At 33.2% G+C, this 21,250-nt stretch overlaps 1 protein-coding gene across 1 annotated transcript in view; it reads right to left on the bottom strand.

The window, feature by feature from the left end:
* Positions 1-21,250, bottom strand: part of LOC129807780 (carbonic anhydrase-related protein 10) — a 228,803-nt gene that overhangs the window by 183,770 nt on the left and 23,783 nt on the right. The window contains exon 2 of the mRNA XM_055857262.1: positions 13,221-13,527. Within this exon, the coding sequence (XP_055713237.1) occupies positions 13,221-13,278 (58 nt within the window). The 5' untranslated portion in view covers positions 13,279-13,527. The remainder of the gene's footprint in view (positions 1-13,220; positions 13,528-21,250) is intronic.

Here is a 21,250-nt window from a genome sequence, read left to right as displayed (position 1 = left end):
ATCTGTAATTTTGCAGAAAATAATGCATTTTAAAGTTTCACTGGAATATAATTGAATTGAATAATTCAATACGTTTGGTTTATACTCTGATTAAAAAATTACAATTCAATATGGAGCAAACTAAAATACACTGAGATTCCAATAGTGTGGACTTTTTAAAAATTTTAAGCACCATACAGTAGAACCCCGCTATAGGCCATCGCTCTATAGTCCACAATTTATCGACGGTTAATTTCAAAACACTGATTTTAAGTTAGGTTATGTTTCTTAGTACGCGACATGCAATGTTGTCATAATTATTTCAATATTTTTGGCAAACTGTATTGAGTAGTTGTGATAATTGTGATCACGGATTACTATATTCCTGGAGGCAGACATTTTTGTGTCCCATAGTACTGCAAACAAAGTGAATAAAAGTACGAATAAAGACGTCGTACCCATGCTTCCTGATATTCTCTAGACTGAAAATCACTTAAGCTGTCTATACACTATAGGAGAAAATTTCATCAATATTTGCAATCAATATTTAATATTGATGAAAATTGCCTACACATTAGCAAAACATATGGTCAGGAATTTGGATTATTGAAGAAAATTTGAGCCGCCTCTCTTAATTTTATAATCCTAATTTCTTGGTCCACTCTATGCACTTAAAATTTTATCATTTCTAACATCTTTTATATCATATTTAAAATCTCGTTGCACCTCTTATGTGTCTAATTTCTGACATTCACTGCATGCTTGAGTTTTTCTGAACTCTCTCAGTGGCAACAATACGTGTTTCCTTGAAGCCCGTTGTCACTTAATCCTATTTCTATGCCCTGCTCTGTCTCCTTCCCTTACCTTACCAAACGAGATCAATTCATTTTGTTCTTTTAAAATCTCATACAAACCTACTATGTTTTTGTATAACAAATGATCTGCATTTGAAGCTCGATTATATGAGCTGGCTTATACGGTCAATACACTATGGGTTTCTGCCGTTTACCTGGTGTAATCGGTTATGGTAAGATGGCGGCAGACGCAACCATGGCTTTGGTTTGGAAAATAAATACAATACAATTATACTGTTTGTCTGATTCTTTTTCAAAGTCAATTGTACTCCCTCCGTTCCGAAATAAGTCGTACATTTGGCGAAAAATTAGGGATTAAGGAATGGTTTCAGAGAATGTTTTTGTTATTGGAAAATATCTTATGTATGAACTATCCTCCATGTTCAGGGATAATATGGGGATCCTATCACGATGGTAAGTTGAGGAATCGATATGTTGAAGTTGTCCATTTTTTTCAAAGAGCTCCGGTAGTTAGTTAATTACTACAAGATGGACTGTGATTAACATTACAGGATAGAATTTGTTCTAAATTTTTAGTATGCACAAGTGGAACTCAACAGTTATTACCGATATGACATTTTTTATATCTCAAATTTTGCAGAATGAGCAATGAAAAGAACATCCTTTTTTTTATGTGTTCGAATATCTGGATGCAAAATGTTGTGAAATAGGGACTTGGGAGCTTCAGCGGACCCCCCATAAGTTGACCTTGGGACCATTTACATGTTTTTCTAAAACATATCCAGCAGAATTGAAAAAAAATCGCACGATGTGTTTTCGAGCAATCCTAAAAAGATGATTTTGGAGGGGAAGGGGAGGGGTGGGGGCAAAATAAAGGACATATTAATGGTCCCAGGTTCAACTTATGGGGGGGGGGGTCCCCCGAATGTCCCAAGTCTGTATCTCTCACCATTCTGAACCTATTTTAGATTGAAAATAAAACGCCAAAAATAAGACATTTTTAAGACATTCGTTCTTCAAAATATCATCAAGACTGGACCCCAATTTTAGTTCTGAAGATTAACAATAGTTCTTTACAAGAGATATTGTTGATACACAAAACATTTACCAACAGACTATCCCTTAATCCTAATTTTTTCCCAAACGTATGACTTATTTCGGAACAAGAATTTTTCCCAAACGTACGACTTATTTCGGAACGGAGGGAGTATTATAATTACACTGATAAAAAAGAGGCTGCGATTAACTTTCTTTCGTCATAACTTTAACACTTTTTGGGTGTAAAAAGGTGTAAAAATATATCAACATTTTTTAATGTTAATTTTACACCATTTTAAGGGTAAAATCAACTTGAAATAAGGATAACTTTAACCCATAAAATACCTAGAAAGGGTAATATTAACACCGTTTTCGGATCAATACTGCAGGGCATAATTAACATTTCCGGAATGTTATTTTGACTTTTTCGGATTTTTCTCAGTGTACAAAATGCAATATATTTATTTTCGTTTAGTTTCTAAGTTGATTGACTGAAATTAAAAAATAAAATATTCTTTCTTTGTAGGGGAAAGTGCACATGCTTTGCACGATTCAAAGCTTCATAATGACTAAATTTTTCTATGTTACTAAATAAATGTGACTCATCGCACATTTTTTATAAACTAGGGGAAAGTGTCCTGTTTATAAAATATAACTGCAGAGTCACATTTGTTCCGAAACATAGGAAAAATTTAATCATTACGAAGCTTGAGACCGTGCAAACCATGGGCACTTTCCCCTACATATTTGTTATTAATATTTTATTATTATTATTTTCCAGTATAAATTTCTAAATTTGCTAGTAAACATTTCTAAATCATAAACATTTTTTTTAATTTAATTATAAAGGCTCTTTTCTCAGAATTTTCTCTTAATCACAATATTAATTTGATTAAATATTCAAATTCTTTTCAAAACGTCTGGGTTGGCTAATTAGTTTCTTTAATTTGTTCTATTAATTATAATCCGATTCTTCGACTGCAATTTCTGGCTTTTTCTCGCGGAACTGAAGATTGTATTGTATCTTTTTGAGTTGGAAGCAGAAACAGCAGACGGAAACCAATTTGGTAGGTGAAATAAATCAAAAAGCTCTGTTGCAGTGTGAAAAGTTCGTGAAAAGCTGGTGAAAGAAATAAATTGGCGTGGAAGGTGTGCTTTTGAAGGAAGCTCATTGCCAATACACAAACACTCTGCATCTTCTAATGATGCCAATTTTCATTCCCCAAATAAAAGCTTCTCCTGAGGGGCAGAACAAGATAGAAAAGAGCTTTTTTCCTGTGGTATGGCAAAAGGGAACAGAAAGAAGTGTCCAAAAAAATCAGAGTAATTGGAGAACTAGGTAATGAAAAGAAGAAGAAAAAAAACATCCATGGTGAGAGAAAAAATGCAGCATAAAAGTTGTTGGGAAAATCTGTCTCGAATGAGCAATAAAGGCCATGGTAGAAAGGAAGAAATGAAGATTAAATCCCTTGTCGCGAACTTTCACTGCCTCAAGCTATTTTATTCTTTTCTCTCTGACACCCATAAGACGCCTCGTATTTTCCTGTCAACAATTTCCCACATGCATGCACACATTATGAACTTTCACCTCCATCCCCAAATATCCTTCTATCCAATCACAAGAATTTATCTCACCTCCAGAGAGCATGATGAGACTTCCAAAGGCACACGACATAACTTCTTCTCATTCCCGAAATTATTGCCTCAAAAAGAAAAACTTTGTCCTGGGAGGAAAAAAATTGAGCTACAAGTTCAATATGTCACGAGATGCTTTTTCATTGTTGGTGGTGTGAACTTGAGATGTTTAGTATTATAGATGGTATCTTTAGGTTTGATAGATTATCACGGAAACTCAGAATAAACAAGTCTCAGAATCTTTAAAGAGGCCTTTAAATCATTTTGGAGCACGAGAAAATTTAAAGTATGAGTCAAAAATATAAATAGGGGAAACCAGGGCTAAATATGCCAGGAGCTATGTGGCAAACAACTGAATTATTTAAGAAAAGTAAACACACATTTCTTTACACTTGATGGAATTATTCAGCAGTAGAAGAATATTGTTACAAAATTATACGAAAAGTCTATTCTCATTTGCCTCTGAATTTAGCCTCACTCTTCCCTAAAAGAATAATTATTAATTAATTAATAGGTATGAAGGCAGGACACGTGTGTCCCTTCCGGAAGCGTCAGTATTTTATCCTCCACTGACGCTTTCAGAAAGAACACTCGTGTCGTCTCGTACCTTCATAATTACATCTCCACGTCAATTAAATATAATACATTTAATTTAGTGGGAGGTGGGGCTGCTTTGAGCTGTGGGGCTACATTGTTATACGATTTTTTCTCATATTTCAAATAGAAACTGAGTTTTTTACGTGATGTACTTTAGATAAGATGAATCTAGATAGATAGTAATTTAGATAGATAATAGATTCCCCTATCAACTTGGTGCATCATAGCTATTTTTAAATAATTTTGAGTAAGGACTTAATCGGTCAAATTGTATAGTACTCGGTCTGTGATTCAAGTATCCCGGGTTCGAACCCCTTTAAGGTCACTAAGATTTTTTCTGGCATTAATACTCGAATTGGGGCACTCAATGGGTCAACTGGTAGAGCACTCGCTCTATGCTGCAAGTGTCCCGGGTTCGAATCCCCTTTAGGTCACCAGGAACTTTTCTAGAGTTAAAGGTCTTCGAATTGCATACAGTGAGCTTTACTGCACTTGAAGCCACAGGTCATGGGATTGACAGCCTCATCCCTGTATAAGAAAAAAATAATAATGGATGTCCCGAACTCCCCTTGTGGAAAGGCCTAGTTCCTCTATGGAACGTTGTGCCACCATCACCACCACCACCTGTTTTTAGGGTCAACCGAATTGTTTTTAAAAAGCTCCGGCATGACTAGATCACAAAAATTTCATGAACTCAAAATTGAATTCAGTTTGGGTGCGAAAAAGTGTATTAGATATATGCAAAACGTTTGAGGAAGAATGAAATTTGAAGTTTGACTTGATAGAATTTCCCAAATCTAAAAGATATGCAGGAGGCACAGAAATCAATTTTAGTCACTAAATACATTGATTTTATCCGGCAAAAAATCAGTCAAAAATCAATTTGGATCATTGTGTCCCCGGTACACATTTTAGATCGGTCAAATTTCATGAAATTGAAATTCGTGTCTCTTTCCTTCTCGAAAGATTTGCATTAATATATCCCACTTTTTCGGACACTAAATTTGACTAAACTACATTTAATTTAGCGTGATGTTGAAAAGAAGAAGAAGAAGAGTGCGAAAGAGTAGGATAGAAATATGCACAACACTGTTGGGATAGAACGGGATGTGAATTTTGATTTAAAGAAATTTACGTGGTCTAAAATATATGCCGAAGGCATAATGATCCAAATTGATCTTTTTATTGATAAATTTTTGCCAGCCAAAATTCATATTTTCACTGACTAAAATAGACTTTTAAACCTCGTCCATATCTTTTAGATCCGGAAAAATTCATTAAATCAAAAGTCAAATTCCTTTCTTCCTCAATGACACTCTTTTGCTATCAAATTAAATTTATATAAACTAAATTTGTTGCAATATTCGAAAGCAGAAATATGTGAATTTTATTTTCTTGTAATTTTTCTAATGACCTAGAATTGATTTTTTTACTGAACCAAATTGTTTTTTTCACTGATCCAAATTGACTTTCTTACTGGTTATAACTCCGGCCCCTCCAGCACACCTTTCAGATCAGTAAAATTTCATGAAATCAAAATTCACCATTCTTTCGCTAGCATTTTGTATAAGTCTGTCTCAGTCCTTCACACCACAAACTAGACTGAACTAAATTGAATTTGGTCAGATATTTAAATGAAGAAGGAGGGTGGGAAAGAGTGAGAGAGATTTATGCAAAAGGATTCTGAAAGTGTGAATATTTCTTTCTTAATATTTCCCTGATCTAAAAGGTATGCTGAAGCCATAATGGCTCTAGCATACCTTTTACATCAGGATAATTTCATGTAGTTGAAATTCGAATCCCTTTCTTTCTCACATGCTTTGCATATGTCTATCTCATTCTTTCTCACTCCAAACTCTATTAAACTAAATTGAATTTGGAGTGACGTTTAAAAAAAGAAGTAGAGTGCGAACGAATGAGGTAGACATATTCAAAGCATGTGAGTAAGAAAGGGATTCGAATTTCGACTTCATAAAATTTTCTTGATCTAAAAGGTGTGCCGGAACCATTACAGACCAAATTAAATATCGACCGCTCAGAATAAGAAACAAATAACTCAAAGTAGGTAAATTTTACAGGAGAGCGATTTGAAGCTAAAATTTTACATATGCAAAGTATAGGATTTTTGGGATTTAAAAACTCTAGGGTTAATTAAGCTAATTCAAAATCTGCTTCAAATGGAAATCTTTCGCTACTCCAAATGGAAATGTCACTGTTTTCATGATAAATACAGTACTAAATTACTATATTTGTGTATTTTCTATACCACAGTTTCATTATTTAGTTAATTTTGCTCCAAATAAAGCGAAAATCCATTTATATTCAAAAATTTTTAATTTGTTAATTTCTCAGAATGTACCTTTTCACCATTGAATTTTTCATCGATCGACCATGTTTTTCAATGAAAAATATAATAAATTGACTGTTGTTTATTCGTTTTGTTTAACGTTTATGTCATTTTTCTGGCTAATTTTAGTTAAATTAAGTTATAATCTTTATTGTTAACGGTACGTGAAGTTTTCAAATGAAATAATTACCTATTTCGTGAACAAAAAGGGTTTTTCTGAAGTGTCTGCAAATACTTTAATAGGAAACCCCGGAAATATGATTTTTTTTTGGAGAGATTTTCTTATTGTTTTAGATAGGTAAGGAGAAAAGACAAGGAATAAGAGCAAATCCTGCATTCAAGAGCAACTCAACAAGGTTTGGAAGCCTTTCGTCGTTGTTTTACTTACAATGTTTGTCTCCAATTAGAAACATTCCTTTGTCTCCATTTGGATTAATATGTTTCCAATAGAAGCATTTTACGCTCGCGTATTTTTCTTGCATTTTAGAAGTTTTCAAATTATATCTAAAGAATTTGAATTGAATTGAATTGAATTGAATTTTCACTAAACAGTAACATTCTAGAAGACTCATGGAGCAAATTTATGTAATTCTCTTCAGAAAAAAATATGAACTTAATGCGCTGCATCTTCTATCAAAGTTAAAGTGTCTGAAAATGGTTTTGAATTAGAACATTTACCCTAAACTTTGAAAATAATTATCTTTTAAGTATAATATCCACACACTGAGAAAAAAACGGGGGTGCGATTAACTTTTTTTCCTCATAACTTTAACAGTTTTCAGGTGTAAAAATATATCAACATTTTTTAATGTTAATTTTACCCTGTAATGTGTAAAATTTTACATATTACAGGGTAAAATTAACATGAAAAATGGGTTACTTTAATCCCTAATACACCTAAAAAGGGTAATATTTACACCGATTCTGGATCAATACTGCAGGGTAAAATAAACACTTCCGGAATCTTATTTTAACTTTTTCGGATTTCTCTCAAGTGCGGGAAAGGTAGAGGGTACAAGGAAGTATCCAAAAAGCTAATAAAACGATCTTTGTAAAAAATCGAGTTGTTCGACTTATGTTCGCTCAGAAAAGAGCTCTGTGCAAACAGCTCTTAATTTAGCTCTTGAAACAAGAACGGGCATTTGTGTGTTGAGCTTAAAGACTATTTTACTTGAAGGAAAGCATTTATTTTAGAACATGCTTTGGCTCAAGAACGTACAATCTTTGAATTTTCATAGATGGAAAAAATAGTTTCTCGAAGAATTTTCAGTACTAAGCAGTTCTTGGAGCAAAGCATAACGAGGTTTGATTATCGCAACAATATTGACGTACACTCAAAATTAAAAAACCAATAGAATTTCACGTTTTTTTTATTACACTACCACCGTATACACTTCTTAATTTATAATATTTCACATTTCCTTTTTTTCTTAAAATCTAAGCAAAATGGATCAATTTTCGCCTAAATGAAGACTTGCACTTGGGAAGATATTTCTCCATCTGATATGTTCTGTGTTAAAATATTCTTACAGACAAGAGCTGTATTTTTTCAAATCCCATATAAAGTTAGAGCTGCATTTTTCTGAGTGTTCTGAATCGTCAATATAACTTTACTGACAAACCCGTTTTTGTGTTAATTGAATTAGAATTTTTACTGACCGGTATTACCAAGAATATACTCAATCTGTTGCAGTCAATAAGTTTCTGAATTACTTTGATCGTTTGCATTTCAATATCGAGGGAATATATTTATTTCATTGGTGTCTTAATAAGTATTTTTCACTGTGCTTACTTTCTATCGATTAAAATTGACATTTATTTAAAGTTTAAAGGAAAATTTACCGACACGAATTCAAATGCCAAATAATTTATTTATTAGTTATAAATGATCGATTTTTTTCTCTATACAGAGTCAATAAATAAAGAATGAGAGAAAAAGTTGGTTTTAGACCAACATTCAGAAATTCAATATTCAATGCAGCATATTTTCCTACGTTTATGTATAGTGAAATATTGATAAATTAGGAAGTGAAATTTCTGTAGAAAACACTCTTTTGAGCAAAATACAGCGATTGGCCAAATAGCCGAGAAATCAGGAATCTTTTGAAAACCAATCATCCACTGGTTGAGAGGGTACACCCTATTTGATATGCATGCCTTTCCTCATCAGAATTTGGTGCAGGGGGGTGGTGAATGTGGTTTAAAATTGCCGTAGTTTGCACCGAAGTACCTGGCGCCTCCATTATGTTCCCATTGAGCTTTTCAGGTATATAGGTTTCAGTGGAGATCTCGTTACAATCAAATTGATTAGTGATTGCCAAAGCTCTGCACGAACTTCTAAACTTTCCAGGCGTAATGCTATACATAATTGTATGTACTTGGATTTCAATTGCTGCAGATCATCGGAGGGGGAGCTTTTGCCAATACGATTTTTAGTAAATTGTGTGGTAAGTAATGTGAATATTTTTAATTTTTGAGGGACGGGGGGTGCACATAGCTCGTGAGGATAAAAAGTCCCCCTATTCTTGAAATCCAAATAAAACAATCGCTCCTCACAGCAGATTTGCTTCCTCTATGTCAATGTTTGTTCTGTGTAATTCTATTTGTTCAGTTCTGTCTCTGCATTCGAGGGGCAAGCCTCCTCCAGCCAGGACAAAAAAGCTCTCTCTCTGGCCAAAAGCCCCATGAGAACCAAAAAGTAGAACTGTCTCAAATATTCCTTCCGCTTCGTTCACACGAATGAATTCAAATTAAAAATTATCCTGCAAGTATCACTTAATTTTTAATGCAAATTTTAATGAGAAATTTTCCCACTGAATATTTTCCATTATTATATCATTCGGTTTTTTTTCTTGCTTTTCCTCCTCATTTCACAATATGTGACCCCAACATACTGCAATATTCAATATTCATTTATACACTTGATCGTTAAACATAATTTTTATGGTCTTGTGCAATAAAGAGAGGGTTGGAAGGCTTACTCCTCCATGGGGAAAAAATGATGAAATTTAAATTTAAAGGGTGTGGAACAGGCGGAAGGAGCTGGAAAAAAAACACAGGAGGAAAAGCAACTGGTAGTGCGAGTATCAATTTCTCTTTTGGGGAAGAGGATGAAGAAGCTGTAGAAGCAGGGGTTGGAGTTTGGATGAGAAATGAAGAAATGTGCTCAGTGGAATAGAAAAAGAATTGTATCAGAGAAATGTAGATGCAACCTGACAGGAATTGCTAAAATACGTTTTACCATCGAGAAAGACTAAAGGAGATTTTGCAAAAAGAATTTTTCATTATTTACTCGACATTTGGCCATAAGTACCGTCTGAGCAGAAGAGTCTTAAAGATTTTTGAGAAGATAGACAATCATGGGGATAGAAGGCAGTGTTCAAACACAAGTTTCCATTACACTGACTTCCATTTCAGTCACAAGAAAAAGCGAAACATTTAGTATTATTAAATAGTGTGACTTCGACAGTTGGTCCTCAGGGTCAGCGCAGTCTAATTATGTGATATTTTCAGAGAAACAAAACCTAATTTATCATTTTAATAGAAATTTCATCTACATTTGTAAAAAAACGAATATAAGTGGGTTTACCGGGTGATGGAACAGTAAAAACAATCCAATCTAACTAAAATAATAAAGATTGTAGGGGAGACTGGGGCAAAAAGTCACAAATCGAAAATTTCAAAATTCAATATCTTTCAAGATAAATAAGATAGCGGCTTAAAATTTTTTCCATAGATAAAGCGTGTCCTGGATTTAAATGATAAGTTTTCAACATGAAGTTAGTCACAATAGGAATTGAGTTTTGTTTTGATTTTTTTCACGTTTCAAGAGAATTTCGGCAGCTTTTCATTTTTGAAAAAAATATTGAAAAAGGTTGTGTTTTGGCTGAAAAAAGTGATAAAGATGGAGAACCTGCGTAAATTGATCGTGGACACGTACCTAAAGAATCCAAAAGCGAGCTATTCTGGAATCGGAAGGATCACCGGAAAGTGTCCATCCACAGTGCGAAGGGTTATATTACGCTTCAAGGAACTCAAGACTGTTGTTCGAAAGCCAAGATGTGGCAGAAAACCTGGAGTTGTAGACAAGAGGATGGAGAAGAGAGTGTTGGCGCTTTTCCAGAAGCAACCTTGCCTTTCAGTCAGAGATGAGGGCAAAAAGTTGGGTATCTCCAAGAGCTTAGTGCAGAGAATCATAGAGAATAACGGATTGATAACGTACAAAGCTCAAGCTGCTCCCCATCGCACGGTCAAGCAGAGGCAAAGTGCCAAAACGTGGTCGAGAAATCTGAGTGATCGAGTTCTGGAAGACTTTCAAGGATGCATTTTGATGGACGACGAAACTGTCGTAAAAGGTGAATTTATGCAGTTGCCCGGTCAACAGTTTTACACGGCGAAGACTCGTACGGGTGTAGCCAGCAAGTACAGGTTCAAAGAGTACGACAAGTTCCCGAAGAAATATGTGGTTTGAATGGCAATCTGCTCTTGTGGACGTTGCAGCGAAGAATTTTTCATGACAGCGACGATGAACGCGGATATCTACCTTAAAGAGTGCCTCCAAAAACGACTTTTGCCACTGTATCAAAGCCACGACATCCCTCCTCTACTTTGGGCTGATTTGGCATCATGTCATTATGCGAAAGCCACCCTGGAATGGTTTGACAACAACAATGTCAAATATGCAGATATGAAGATCATCCCGCCCTGCACTCCAGGGTACTTGAGTAATACTGAGGAATTTTGAAAGAAGACTTGAAAAAGAAGGCTAATCCAGCCAAAGATTTGCAGGACTTCGCACGAAAGTGGAAGAAAGTCGTCAAAGATCATGGGGACAACTTTGTCCAGAGCCTTCGGAGGGGAGTAAAGAAGATGGTGCGAAGATTTCGCGGAGAAACCGCTTGAATAAAAAACCATTAAAGTGGATTTGAATCATAATGAAATACCCTTTCAAGAAATATAAACAGTATTTTTCTATGTACTATAGTTTTTTAATGAGAGTCATTTGTCTTCTTGTCTTTTAAATTCGGGACACGCTTTAAAGTACCTGAAATTTTTTTTACTGTGAATAGAAAGTCATTACGAACTCATGAGAAGCCAGAAGAGCTAGTGAAATTTCCAAGGAGTTTGTGAGTAACCTATGCGGAACTCTATGAGTTCATGCAGATTAATTGAGGAATATCATAGAGGCTATTTACACCGCCGCATTAGATTGGGATTGAACTGTTCCAAAATCGGATTTCGGATCATTAAGTCTCAATCTAAGGCCGCAATCTAAATGGCTTCATTGAGATCATTTAGAGACTGTCGCATTAGATTCAGATTGAATTTTCCTAGAATCCGATTTTGGGACAATTCAATTTCAATCCAATGCGGCAGTGTAAATGGCCTCATAGACTCATGAGGACCATGTAGGATTCCTGAAAGACCCATCAGTTACCCATAAGGAACTTGTTGAGCTCATGAGGAACCAGAAGAACTTTTGAGGTACTATAAGAACTCATGAAGATCTTACTAATATTAAATAAAATAAATAAAATAAAATATAAAATAATATAAATAATAATATTAATAAAACTTAATAATATCCTACGAGGGATCCATAAAGAACTCAAGGAGCTAGGGGGAAACCAAAGAAATTTGTGAAGTACCATAGGAAGTCATTACGAATTCATGCGGAACCAGAAGAACTAGTGAAAGATTCGAGGAACTCACTAGGAACCCATAAAAAAATCGAGAAGCTCATGAGGGACACATAAGGAACTCGTGGATCTTAAGAAGAACAGTTAGGAAACCAGAAAAAACTCATGAAGAACTTATGATGTAGGTGCCTTTGTGACGTGAGTGGACTGAGATTAAATAAGTAGTGAACTGAACTCTTTATTTCGACAGTCTCTACATACCGTACCGTTAGGTATTGATTATTAATCCAATATACTACACTGCGAAGCGTGTGAAGAACCTAATGAACTCTTGAGAAACCCATGATGAAATCAAGAAACTCGTGAGGGGCCTGCAGGAACTTATAAGAAACCCCAGGTTCCTATATGTTCATTCGGAATCCATGAAGAAACCGAAGAAATTTTGAGGAAACTATAAGGAATGCAAGGAACTTATGAGGGACCCAAAGACCGTACGGGGAACTCGAAGAACAAATTAACAGAAGATATCTCGCCGGTTGCATCGACCGCTGTCATACCTGTATTTCTTTTGTATCGGAATTTCACGCAAGACGTCTGTATTGTAGCGTGCGGATACAAAACAGCTGAAGATACAAAACAAAAGCAGATACGACACAAATGCAGATACGACAACAATTGATGCAACCGACGATCTGACAAATACGATTCTTTATTCAATTATGCGAACGCTATTTTCTTGATCTAAGAAACCAAATTTAAAATTCAGACTAAATCTTGAATAGTTGCAATTTTTAACAGAATAAAGTGTCTCGGATAAAGAAGATATGGTACGTTGTACGAGATAATTGGCAACCCTCTATTTGCCAAATTTGTATTTATTACCCACGTTAATTTGACCTCATATTCAGTCTTACCAGCTTTAAACACTACTATCACCCTAATTTGCAATGTTATCTGCAGGAAGAACGGCAATTCTTTTTATGAATCACAAAACCCCTGGTTTACGGCCATAAGATTGAGAGATAAAACCCACTCTTGGGTAAAATCTGACCGAGGAAAGATATTCTTAGACAATTCTCTTTTAACGAGGTCGGAAGTTTCAAGAGCCAAATGCACTATGAATTTACGAATAATCGATTGAGGTATTATTTTCTGCAACGCAATACTCACCTTGGTAGACAATCAGCTGATAGGTAATTGCTGCGAGAAGAAAGTTGAAAACATCCATTCTTCCTTGTCATGCACGTGTCACAGGTTGTTGATGTTCGGTGTGAATTCACCTCAACAATTGTTCCAATAAATTCACGTACTCATTGCTCATGTATTTCTCAGTCAGGTGCAATTTTTCCATCCTTCAGTATCATAATCATACCATGAAGGATCATACTTCATGAACTTTCACACAAACTTCCAACTCATGTTCTCACCATCGATAATTTCTCCACAATATCTTTCTTTTAGTTGATTTTGTCTGCACCTGGAAAAGGAACGAAAGATTTAATAGAGGATTATTGAAAGACAAAATATTCATTGGATCGTTGCAGGACTTGTAGCAGTATTTCAAGTGTTTGGGTTGAAGGGTATAAATTCTCTAGAAAAAAAAAACACTATATGCTCTTTTGCAGTAGATTTCAGAATGGAAAGGAGGAAAATACAGTGACTCACATTTATATTAGAACATTTGTAGTTTCGAGTAGAAAAATGTTATTATAACGTAATTTAGTTATAGTTAGTCAATCTATAACTAGTTAATCCGAATAACGGAGAGGCTATATGGGGACCCGAGTAAGTCCAACAGCCTTGCATATAATAGAAGAAGAAGGACAACGGAGAGTTGAGTGGACTGTGTACATTAAAATATCATTTAAATCAGTTAGCATTAGGTCCTTGACAAACTTAGGACTTAAGTCAAGAGACGGCTGTGTTAAATGTGGTTTAACGGTTATTTCGAATATACAGTGCTGTCTCTCTATATGCATAGTTTGGGTACTTTTTTGACAGTTCTCTCTCTGAATATGCACAACTTTTTTTTGAAAATCCCAACGGTTTTTTTTTCTTTCTTTTAATATATTATCATTTTTTTATTGTTCTAGAATTTCCCGTGTTATTTTAAATATAATATCGACCAATCAGAATATAATGCGACTAACTCGATTTTTTGCAAAATTTGTTTTTTTCGCTTTTCGGATACTCCGTGACACCCTCTACCTTCCCTGTGAATATTATACCTGAATATAAATTATTTCCAAAGTTATAGCGCTTTTTCTAAAAAAGCAAAATCTCACTCATTTTTCAATTCAGTCAGGATAAGAGCCGCATAACTCGACCGTGTGACGTCATCATTTTGCTTGTCAAAAGTATCCCGGCTGATTTCACGACAATAGATAAGCTATTATTTGGCTGCAAATATGTATAGTCTTCAATTTGGTAATAACTAGTCAATAACTAATATTGTTAATAATAATTAATAACTCTTCTATAAAATTAAAAAAAATGGATCAAAAACTAAAAATTGGATATTGAATACGAAATAGGCGTAAAATGCTAGTATTTTTATATGGAGTTTGACAGCTGTAATGGACATTTGAATGGCTTATATTTTATAAAGACCAAAGAAAATTTCACGATTTAATCCAGAATATTAATTTTGCGAATATTGCAATTATTTATGAAATATTACTGATATCTTGATATTTTTTTGAGGTTCTCTAGTATTGCAAGTATTGCAAACCTGGATAAAAGCAATAAAATGCTAATTTATTATGCATCAAACTTCTCCTTGGCGCGAGAGCTCATAACCTATTAACTTTTAAGAAATTTTGTTGCTTGAAAATTGGTTAGAAATAATAATAAGAAATATGTGAAAAAGTGAAAATAATAAAAACTAAATAATATAAGACCTACAGGTGGTGTGGTTATCCGTCCTGGGAATCCTACTTCACTGAAACACTACGTCTTGGTTCGATAATTATATCTTTTTATTAATCAATTTTCACATGAAAGTTTTCTACATTTTCTTTCGGATAATTAGCCGCCATTCCAAACTTCACTTCTTCTACTTCTTCCTCTTCCAGTTCCCCATCCTAGACACACACCAAGTGATCGACATTTTCCCATCACTATAGTTCCCACAGGGTAAATTCTGTAATTGTCGTGGAATTTTCACGCTTGCGTTTGAAACCTGTCAATGCCAATCGAACTTTTGTTCTCATATCACATTTGTTCGATTCGAAAATGCAATTAATTGATTTTTTCACACTTTAAAACCCAAATTGGCATTTTACTTTAATTTCAAGTGATAACACTAATATATAGAGAATTTAATTAGCTTTCGTTTAGTAGAAAAAAATAGTTGATAACTTTTTTATTATGTTAAAAATTGAAAAAAAAAACTAAAAAATGGGCGTAAAATACCAAATTGGCGTAAAATGCTACCTTTTTATACGTAGTTGGCATCCGAAATGGACATTTGAATGGCTTATACTATATAACCTAAAAAATGTTAATATTTTTGAGTTTTGTCACGATTCGAAAAATACGTGAAAATAATAAAATAAATATTAAAAATTAAGTAATATAAGACCAAGAATTGATGTAGAATGGTAATGTAAAAAAAGGTGAATATTCACTTTTCGCTTTGTTTTACTTTTTCTTTTCTTTTTAAACTATATATGAGAATTTTAAAAATTTACAGGATAATATATAGATATGAGTTCTAAGATTCTTGCCAAATTGTTAGAAAAAAGAAAATTCAATATGTAAACAAATAGTATAAGGAAATTCAATAGAAGTTGCCTTTTTGCTACGAAAATCTGTAAAAATTCACTTTAGCATTTGTTGTCAATTTTCACAAAATTTATATAAAAATGACTAGAAAAATGGGAAAATATTTATTGAAAAAATAATTTATGAGTCCTAGAACTGCTGTAGAAGTTTTACGGAAAGAAAAATATTGAAAAATTGCTTTTTTGTGGAGAATAATTGCACTGGCATTTTATGCCAGTTTGGTGTTTTACGTAATTTTTTTGGCTCGGGTTTTAAAGTTTTAAAATGTCTTGAAATAATTACTTATCAAAATTAGAATACATAGACAGTGATGCGTATGAGGAATGATATCGAAACAATTTTGACAAGTGATGTGTGACCAGCCGGGTCGCTTGGCAGCGTGGGAAACTCGAGTTGTTCGGGTCTTATCCTGAGCTTTTGATATGACAGCTCAGGAAAAATATGTTACAACTCGGAAAATGTTGTAATAGTTATTAAAATACACATTATTTTGTGAAAGTTTTATGGAATTAAGATAGCTATTATCGAATCCTTCCGTTTGATGTACAATATTAGGAAAGTGAAGTTAAATTAATTGATTTATTAGCAAATGCAAATCTCAGCTTTAAATCGCTCTCCTGTAAAGTTGGTCATTCGCGAGTTAGTCGGATTATATTCTGAGTGGTCGATATGAGACAGAAAAAAATAAAATTAAGAAAATTAAAAACAAGAAAAATTAGTTACCAAGAAAATAATTTTCTTTATTACTTTGTCAAAATGTAAACAAATTGATTTTGAATGCAACCGACACAAAAGCTGTGCATATAGAGAGTGTGCATATAGATAAACAGTACTGTATCTATTTTTGAGTTTCAAATAAATAAAGAGACCCGATATATCACCCTAACTTAGTGTTTCATAAGTAGTACATTCTTATTATATTTATAAAATTATTCATGACAAAAATTATTTATAAAATTCATGACATTTTGGACTAAAAAAAACCCTTGCCGTTTTTTCAAAAAATTGAAAATCTTAGAAACCGGAATTCTGAACATTCATTGATAAACTTAACAAAGAATACTTAAAATGGTTCTACTAATTGAGTTTCATTGCGGAATTCCCAAAACCTCGACAAAAAATTTTTGGACCCAAAAAAGCGATGGGCTAACCCCTTACAGTTTTTTCAAAAAATAGAAAATCCGTTCTAAAAACCGAAATTCTCAATATTTATTTGTCGACGAAAAACAGAAACTAAAATATAATATGAGGTTAAAATTACTATACTCGGCTTTTCGATATCCGGATGACAGCTGTCAAACACTCGAGCAATTAAAAAATCGCACTCTGCTTAATGTCTTTCTGTCATTTTCAGTCCCAATCCTTTGGATATCGAGAAGCTGAGTGTATAACAATTTATTATGACTAAATTGTTATTATAATGCTGTTATGAAGGTTATTTCCCAATTCGAAAGTATTACTTCGATTTTACGAAAAAAATTATACATATTATGCTGACTTCATTTTGTTACTTGGGTTTATCACATTTTAATAAATGCAATGGCTGTAATTATTCGGATATTATGAGGTTAAATTTGTTACTATCTCAAATTTTGATGGTGAACCTGTGGCTGAATTTGGAAATACTCGAACCAATGGCGCTGTTATCGTGTAAAATATTCCTCAGAGGAAATGTTTTGAATTTGAATTAGGGTGGTAACATCACTTATGGACGTTATACACTTATGGATAGCGTCCAAAAATCTTAAGTACTTACCTAAAACAAATTTGGAAAAATCATGAAATTATCTGTTTATGATGTCGTTAACAATTTTGTTATTTTTCGAAATTTGTTTTTAATACGATCTTAAAATTTTTGCAAGCTGTCCAAAAATATATAACGCCCAAAAGTGATGACTCTGCCCTATGGTTAGAAAATTAGACATGTGATTTTTCTTTAACTTTCTTTAAGTCTTACCGTGCTATCACATGCTAGGATTTTTCAATTTGCAAATTCAATTTAATTTTCATATGAATTGTTCCTATGCGTTATTTTGCATTAACCCATTCCTTACCATGGTATTATGCATCATACGCAAATTGAGTGATTTTAGATGATTTATTCCAGGGCAATTGATATTCGAGTTTCTGTCGCGAATAGATTTTTAGTTACTTTAGTCCTTCAATTACTTGGATAAAAATAGCCCGACAGAGATGGGAATACATTTTATTGTTCATTTTTCGCTTCACGTGAAGTCATGCAAAACTTTTGCTCAAAATGGCGGACGGAAAATGCGACATCCCGTCGAATTTGTTAAAATTGACTTTCATCCTCTTTCCTGATTTGAATTTTGGTTGCCAATGTGTTTTCTTAGATAATTACTCTATCTAAATCAATAGAGTTTGTAATAAATTAATATGCAGAACTTAAATTAAGTGACCGTTAAGACACGTGTTTGACAGAGGCTCCCCGCGTCCCCATAATGGATAATTTTTTTTTCTTTTCAAAAAATTCATCTATTAACCTGTAGGAAACTAATCCCAAAATATGAACATTCTATCTCAAGTATTTCTGGTACATTGACTGAATGGGTTAAAAATAATTTGAATTGATAGATTTTCGCTTATTTATTGATATAAAGTAATACTTGGCCCACCAAAACATGTTTAAACATGCTAAAATAGCATAAATGTGGTTGCTCAATTAAATTTGAATTCAGCAAATTAAAATGCTAAAATTGTTCATGAATTTCAATTTTATTGCAGTTAAACAAGTATCCTTTTGAACAACATTGTTCTTATTCAATTTATTTACTCGTAATTAATTATTATTTGTGGCCAAAAAATAAGATAAGTACAGTAATTTAGTGATAAATTTGTACGCGAGTGAAGCATCAGTGTCGAGAGTAATTTGCTAAGTTCCTCCAAAGCCATTATTGTGCCAAGAAATCTCCTGTTTGTATGACTTCACACAGATTTTCAACAAGATGTATGAGAGTCCCTTCATCAGCCTTTTCCCTACAAATCTTTCTTCTGGCTTTGGGGATCCATCTGAATAACAGATAAGTGACCAATAAGACATTTTAGGGTAAGTGTACCAAATTTCGGCATAGTTGCATGCAAGCGCCAAAGTCTCGAGTTTGAAATGTAATATTTTTAATACAAATTGAATTTTTTGATACTTTTTTATAATGAGTGTTGCTTGGAACCTTGTTGACAGTTAATCGTCTTTATTTTCGCTAAAATCATTTTTAATACATTTTAAAATGATTACAAATGTAGACATAACATTGGTGGCCTATTCCGGCCACCTTCATTCTCATAGTTCCTTGCTCTTCCGGAATTCTTCCACTGCCTTTATCAGATCATCTTGCTCGTCGAAGCGATATTTTTTGTTATTTTTTTTTTATTGTATAATTTCAAGAGTGTGCAAAAACTAAAAATTCATGGAAATTTGAGGAAGAAAAAATGTGGCCGGAATTGCAAACCGGCCGGAATATGGTACACTTGTGGTGCGCGCAAAGAAGTTGCTTAATAAAACACTCTGTTTCCTCGATAACGCCAAACTGAATGACCAAATTTATTTCTTCTCTCTTTTAATACATAAAATTGCAGTGACAACAATTCATAATAATTTGCTGATCACTACACCCTCACCCTTAAGATTTGAATTTATAAATTTTGAATTTTTAAATTTTGAATTTTGATTTCTTCGTTTTACATAATTTTAATCTTATTTATATTACAATTAACAATTAATAAGTTTTTATTTTCATTCACGCATATATAGCTTAAGTCTATCATTATGAACTAAACTTATCTTTCCAGTATTAACATTCTTTATTCTACTATTACATCCTAGTCTTTCTAAAATTACATATAGACCTAAATATGGATTACCAGATCTTATTAAACTTTCATTCTTAATTACTACTTTATCATTTACTCTAAAATCTACTGGTTCTCTATTTTGTTTTAAAATTCTCTTTTCTTTAACATCATCTAACATTTCTTTAGCTTTTTGATGTGCTTCATGTAATCTAACCTTCAATTCATTTGCGTAAGAGTCTAGATTATATATTGGCATTCTATTTGCTGAATAATTGATTGAATTAAATAGTTTACCAAAAATGAGTTCATAAGGTGTGTAATTCGTATCTGTATGAGGTGTGATGTTATATGCAGATACAAAATATGGAATCCACTTATCCCATTCACCCCTTTCGCAAAAGTTCAAAAGATACGATTTCAACACCCTATGACTACGTTCTATGATTCCTAGACTTTGGTGGTGATATGCAGTAGATGTAACATGTTTCAAAGATAAAATTTCACAAATATTTTTGAAAATATCATTAACAAATTCTTTTCCTAAATCTGATTTTAAAATTTTAAAATTTCCAAACTTGAGAATAAAATTTTCAACCATTGCTCTTGCAACGTCATTTGCTTCTTTTGATTTTAAAGGAATAATTTCAAGAAATTTAGTTAATGTACATTGAATTGTCAAAGCATATTTATTATAATTTTGAGTAGTTTCTAAAGGACCAATTAAATCTACTTCTACTACTTCGAAACTAGATGAAGCCGTATCTGTATGTGTCCATTTTTCTTTAGTATGTCTTGTTGTTTTATTTAAAGTACATTTTAAGCAAGCTTTAACATGTGCTTTAATCATTTGTTTCATATTTCTCCATTCATAATGTTCTTTTATTTTCTTAAAGGTTTTCAATACACCAAAGTGTCCACCCAAAGGCGAATCATGGTATTCTTTAATAATTTCAAGCATTTTGTCTTTTTCTTGCACTTTTAATGGAGGGTTATATAAAATAATTTTTATTTTCGATGCATCGTTATTATCTTTTTGAATTGTCTGAACATGCTCTTTAAATTCGGCTACTCGGAAGTAGTCAAACATTTCATCTTTTTTAGATAGCGCTATTTTATTATTATTTATGCCCTCATCATTCATTTCTTTATAAATAATTTCCAAGATGTCCCTTAGGCGCATCCGCATAATATTTATAGTGCAATACACGTGTATAATTTTTATATTCTTTTTGGTTCTCGCGAGATTTGATATTTCAACATCAACTTTATTTTCTTGATTATTATGACAAATGTGAAATTGAATTCTGGTCAAATTTTTAATTTCACTTTGAGATGTGCATTCCCAGATATACAGGTGATCAGGCTGTATCTCTGTAACGCAAGAATTCATATCAGGTGTAGAAATAGATGGCAAATTCTGATTACGAGCCATTGAACGAGTTATCACCCTTACTGAATTTTCTGGTATAAGGGACTTTAAGTAATCTGTATCCACCACTATCCTACTTAAAGCGTCTGCGGGATTTTCTGATCCAGGCTTATATATTACTTCAAAATCGTACTCAGATAAATCTAAACGGATATTTGTTAATTTTGTAGAAGGA

This window comes from Phlebotomus papatasi, chromosome 3 (genome assembly GCF_024763615.1).
Source record: "Phlebotomus papatasi isolate M1 chromosome 3, Ppap_2.1, whole genome shotgun sequence".
Lineage (NCBI taxonomy): Eukaryota > Metazoa > Arthropoda > Insecta > Diptera > Psychodidae > Phlebotomus > Phlebotomus papatasi.
Note: the sequence above shows the minus strand (reverse complement) of the source record. Positions and strands in the feature narration are given on the sequence as shown.